The sequence below is a fragment of the Panthera uncia genome, chromosome A2 (assembly GCF_023721935.1).
Source record: "Panthera uncia isolate 11264 chromosome A2, Puncia_PCG_1.0, whole genome shotgun sequence".
NCBI lineage: Eukaryota > Metazoa > Chordata > Mammalia > Carnivora > Felidae > Panthera > Panthera uncia.
The window spans coordinates 105273308-105279307 of record NC_064816.1 but is presented as its reverse complement, the minus strand read 5'-3'; the positions used below and the strand labels follow the sequence as shown (position 1 = coordinate 105279307).

The window sequence follows — 6000 nt, the reverse complement described above, 5'->3', positions numbered from 1 at the left end:
AGGAGGAATCCATCATGTTACAGATTTACGTGTGTGGTCTAGTCCTAGGGAAAAGATTTCCTTTTCTTCCTGAGGACAAACAGGAAACTAGAAAACTATCTTTTGATACAGGATGGTGACACGGTAGTGATAAAGCTCTTCATATACTTAACTTGGTGACTGTTGTTTCCAGTGTATCCTCTCCATTTCAACTCTTACTTAAAATGTTTGTCTTGAAGATTACCATTACCCTAACAGCAACAGGTGCAGCCCTTAAGTTTTCCAAGGGTTAAGAAAGAACTGTGTCCTAAAACGAAGAGCTTGACCCAACAGTAAGATGCCTCCCACTGCTACTACTGAGAACAAGATATTTTAAAGACTAAAATCCCCTAGTTATAAATATAAACAAAGATATATTTACATATGTACATTACCTCTCATCCAAACAGGGAGGAAATTGCGCTGAGGGTAAACACAAGAAGTGTGGAACAATGTATTTACATACCTAAAAACTGTTAATACGATCATTTCCTGGTGTTTGTGCTAACGTGCATGTATTTTGGGTCAATTTCCATTTCAGTATGAAGACAACTGAGATGTGGTACTTATCATGGCAAAAGGAACAGAGTTGTTTTTATAAATGACAAGAGAGGAACCTTTCAAAATTCTGGACAGAGAAAAAAAGCCTAACGCTGAAATGTCGTCTGTGGAAGAAGTCATGTGCTCTGAAGAAATTAAAGCTCTGAGAATATAAGCCCAGATTTTTAAAAAGCCATTTATTTTAAAAAACTGGTTTGTCAAATCACATACACGAGCAGATACACAACTACCAAAGTGGCCCTGTAATAGACACCAGTGGGGCGTTCACCACACAGTACCTGAAAAATACAGCTAAAAAAGAGGAGTCTGTTGAGTATTGAATTTCAGATACCTACTGGACTCCTTGTTGAATGGCTTTAAGTTAGCATATAGTGAGTGAGAGGTAGAGTCCCAAGTATAATAGCTGATGCCTCAGGGCTCCATTTAAAAACAAAACGAAAACAAAAACCATTTCCCCCTTCGCACAAGGGCAGCCTATCCTATTTTTTTTTTTTTTTCCTTTGTGAAAACGGAAGCCAAGTTTTCTCTTCTCAAATGGTTCAGCATTCCCAGTAAAAGTGTTGTGTGGTGGCCTATTGTGCTTCTTGAGCCATCTAATTTTCTTCACCTTCTGACTCAGATTCTAGGAGAGATGAGAGAGAAAAGTCAGGTTTTTTATTCAGAGATTCCTTTTGTAAAATGTTTATTAAGTAAACGTTATGCCCAACAAGGGGCTCGAACTTTCAACCTGAGATGGAGAGTTGAAGACTCTCTCAACTGAGCCAGCCAGGGGCCCCCAAAGACTCCTTTAGAGTCATGAAAGAGTTTCCAATATGCTACCTACCCCAACCCCCAAAAGGCATTGTTTTTTGCCCTGGTCATGCATTGACTAGGAAAAACAGTCAAACATTCATTCCTTTTTTGCTTTTAAATGAACTTTGCCTTTCTATTTTTTAATTTTTATTTTATTTGTTTATTTTTTTTAAACCATTTTATTGACCTATGACTGATATACAAAAAGCTATACATATTTAACATGCACAACTTGGTGAGTTTAAGATGTGGATTTTTTTTTTTTTTTTTTTTTTTAATTTACATCCAAGTTAGTTAGCCTATAGTGCAATAATGATTTCAGGAGTAGATTCCTTAAGCCCCTTACCCATTTAGCCCATCCCCCCTCCCACAACCCCTCCAGTAACCCTCAGTTTGTTCTCCATATTTATGAGTCTCTTCTGTTTTGTCCCCCTCCCTGTTTTTATATTATTTTTGTTTCCCTTCCTTTATGTTCATCTATTTTGTCTCTTAAAGTCCTCATGAGTGAATTCATATATTTGTCTTTCTCTGACTAATTTCACTTAGCATAATACCCTCCAGTTCCATCCACGTAGTTGCAAATGGCAAGATTTCATTCTTTTTGATTGCCGAGTAATACTCCATTGTATATATTTACCTCTTCTTTACCCATTCATCCATCAATGGACATTTTGGCTTTTTCCATACTTTGGCTATTGTTGATAATGCTGCTGTAAACACTGGGGTGCGTGTGCCCCTTCGAAACAGCATACCTGTATCTCCTGGATAAACACCTAGTAGTTGAACTTTGCCTTTCTAATAATGCAGCATGCTCATAAATATTATTGAAGACTGTAATTACTTTTATCCTTCTGGGTCATCTAAAATAAACTTCTCAGGCTTAGTGGGATTCACTCTCATCCATTATTATTCTGCCATCTTGTGTTCCCATTTTTAGCACCAGTCAACTGGTTAATAATAATCCCATAATGTGTAATTAAGCCAAATGCTTTTTTTCCTCCTTTCACAACTGCTGATGATTTCTTCCCCCTTGTCTCCTATAGGGTGGATAATTGAAAAGGTTGTCTTTTGTTTTTTAACACATAGCACTTTTCATTGCTTTGATTTCAGAAAGGAAGGCTAAGATTATAGGCAAGATGCTTGATATGGAAGACACCCTAAGACCTTCAGTTTTAGAGAAGCAACTACAACAACAAAAATCTGTGCAAGAGGTAGATACCTTAAATTATAATGAGAAAGTATTTGCTAAATGACCACCAAAGTCGTTAAACGGAATCATACCTTCTTCTGCGTTTTGTAGCCACTCAACGAATTTCTTCATCTGGTCAAGAAAAACACTTTTGCCTTTGGCAACATGTGCTTCTTTGTACCATTTCAATATTGCTTCTTCACTCAGTACATCAGCTGCAATTTCAAAGCAAAGATTTCCAAGTTACTACATAAATATGATGTTAAAAAAAAAAAAGCAACTTTATGTCTCATAATTTAATAGAAAGCAATGACTTTAAATATTGAAAGTGCTGTTATAAAAGAACTCCGTATCTGACACTTATTAAGAAAACAGGAACCAAGCTCATTTCCAATATAGCACAGTGCTGTATTTTGGGAGTTAGCTTGGCAAATACTTTAGTGATGACGATGATATATATCTCATCAGGTATGATATATTGCAAGCTTATCTGTGAGTCACTACTGGGACTTGGAAGTCTTTCTCAGTGCTAATTTGCTGGTAGGAAACTGGGTTATTTTGTAATTTTGCAAATGAATCAGCAATCCCAGCGATTCAGAACACTATGTGTCCTGCCAACTCCAAACACGTCTTGATTAAATAGCAACCTCAAATGACTGGTCTTTTAAGGCGATTTACTCTTTTAGGAGGAAAAAAAAAATGGCAAATAAAAACACATAACTAGAATGTAATAACGCTATTTACAATTAAATATGAAGATCAGCTTTCTGGGTGTATCACAGGACCAACACACTCAAAATCCTATTTTACTCTCTTTTTTTTTTTAAGTTTATATTAAGAGTGTGAGTGGGGGAAGGGGCAGAGAGAGAGAGAGAGAGAGAGAGAGAGAGAGAGAGAGATAATCTCAAGCTGGCTCCATGCTGTCAGTGCAGAGGTCTTTGTGGAGCTGAATCTCACAAACCATGAGATCATGGACCTGAGCTGAAATCAAGTGTCAGATGCTTAGCTGACCAAGCCACCCAGGTGCCCCTATGTTTATTCTACTGCTAAGTCATGAATCTCTTATAGCATAATATCTTAAGTCACAAGAGTAATGTTTTCCTTGTACTCCATTAAGAGAAAAAGAGACATTAGGTGGACTTCTTACAGGTTTCCAGCAAAATGAATTATCTACTAATACTCGTTACCTTAAATTCTAAACTCCAGAAATGTGCCTTGAAACCCTCAAGTTACCATTAATTTAGACCATTTAATGTTTAGGAAGCAAAATATGAAAATGATAGTCTACATATTTTGCCAATGTTCCAATGGGTTGTCTTTTCAGATTTCAGAGTAAGAAACGAGATGGGATGCAGATAAAAAGGATATTATTGTCCTCAATGCCTGTGCAATCCACCAAAAATGCCGATAAATCATGCTAATGATGTTTGTGCAGTTGAAAGAGAATTTTAACTTACAAAAAATGAGAAAAATAATGAGATTGTTTTTAATGAAAACACCACTATTGTTTTCATTGAAAACACCACTGATGTTTTCATAACCAAAACCTGAAGTGTTTTTTTTTTTCCAAAATTAATAACTGGCTTGGATTCAATGGAAGAGAATGAACTGACGAAAAATACACAGGACTGGCTTTAGAAAATATCAAGTTTGTTTTGTTTGTTTTTATTATTAAACACACTACAAAGTGTAAAGGGAGAAAAAAGTCTGGATTTACTCATCTATAAGAATTCGGTGTAAAAATCAGAATCAGTTGTCCTAGAGAATTATTGTTAGCTTTTAGCTTCCACTTCCAACTCACACCCTGCACTCACAACGATGAAAAACTGCCATCGAATCCCAGCGTTAGTTGAGGCGAGGAGCAAATGCTTCCCAGCCTGAGGAAGTGACTTGTTCTTGTGCAAGGCTGCTTTGCGCAGACTTTGAGAACACTTATTAGCTCCGACATGGATTTTATGTTATTTATTTATTTACTTTAAAGTTTATTTATTTTTGAGAGAGAAAGAGACAGAGAGAGTGTGTGTGTGTGGAGTGGGGGAAGAGCGGAGAAATGGGAGACACAGAATCTGAAGCAGGTTCCAGGTCCTGAGCTGTCAGCACAGAGCCCATGTGGGGCTCGAACTCACAAACCGTGAGATCATGACCTGAGCCGAAGTTGGACTAGTAACTGACTGAGCCATCTAGGTGCCCCTCCAACATGGAGCTTAAAAGTCCTATGTAGGGCTCCTGGGTGGCTCAGTCAGTCAAGCGCCCGGCTTTGCCTCAGGTCACGATCTCATGGTTTGTGGGTTTGATCCCGGCATCGGGCTCTGTGCTGACAGTGTGGAGCCTGCTTGGGATTCTCTCTCCCTCTCTGCTCCTAACCCACTTTTGTGTGCTCCCTCTCTCTCTCTCAAAAATAAATAAACTTTAAATAGATAAATGTCCTTTTTAATATTTTGTCTTTGTAGCATTTTTAAGATGCTTGTGATTTAGACAGCTTAAGTTCCAAACTTTTTTAATCATGCTCCCCTAATGGGACAATTTTGAGCGCATACAACCAACATATGTATGCTTTTCAGCTTATAAATTATACGCAAGTACTACAGAACTATTATTATAAAACAAATGGAATTTAAAATGTGACAAACACATAGGGAAATGCTATGTTAACTCCCCACTGTAATGAATTGTGGTGATACCATGCTCATGGTGGAAAGCTGATTGAGGCTGCACTTTAAGGTTATTATTTTTTTTCAGGTTTTTCTTCTGAAGATGGAGAACTCATTCATGTGTTTTATTGCCCCACAGAGGCTGAAAGAGGGCATGCAGCTACTAAAATCTTGTCAACCACAGATACTAGATCATTAGGTAAAACTTATCAGATACACTGTTAGCAGAAAAGGAGACCAGGTGCAAAGCTGAGTTCTTAGAAGAGCCTAATTTTGTAATGAATTCTGCCTGCAAGACCATACTCCTTGTAGAGGGGGGAATAAATAATAACAAAGGGACAAAAGCAACCACCCAGGGCAACTTAGGGGGCAAAGCACAAACATCAAAAAGCTTAAAAAGACACTCAACTTTGGTTTAGTGAAAAGTCTAATCTAAAGAGTAAAGAACTTCTTGAGAAATAAAGAGAGAACTTTTTTTCTCTCCACTAAGGAAAAGTGGGGAGAGTTCTCATTAACAGAAGCAGCAAAGTGTTTGCTGGGATCTCCCAGAGAAATCCTACTAGGAATACAGAATATCAGCGCAAGTCCCGTAAGAAAAGCAGACATCCTACAATTGCATGTAGAACTCCCTCAGATTAAAAAATAATTTTCTCTATCCTGTCTGGCCAACTTCCTCATCACGTCTGGTGGAATGCTGTGTGCCCTTCCTCAGTATCACCCTCTGTGTGCGCCTCATTTTAGAAATGAAACGAGGACTGTAATCCTTGGTTTTCTTCTACACTCTGAAAT

The 6000-nt window shown here is 37.8% G+C and overlaps 1 protein-coding gene across 3 annotated transcripts in view; it reads right to left on the bottom strand.

Annotated features, from left to right (window-relative positions):
• Window positions 1–740: 740 nt before the first annotated feature.
• The window catches only part of BZW2 (basic leucine zipper and W2 domains 2), a 62782-nt gene continuing 57522 nt past the window's right edge, over window positions 741–6000 (bottom strand). For all 3 annotated transcript variants that reach the window (XM_049641576.1, XM_049641575.1, XM_049641574.1), the window contains exons 11-12: window positions 2653–2775; window positions 741–1201 (exon numbers count right to left, since the gene is read on the bottom strand). In XM_049641576.1, the coding sequence (XP_049497533.1) occupies window positions 1173–1201; window positions 2653–2775 (152 nt within the window). In that variant the 3' untranslated portion in view covers window positions 741–1172. The remainder of the gene's footprint in view (window positions 1202–2652; window positions 2776–6000) is intronic.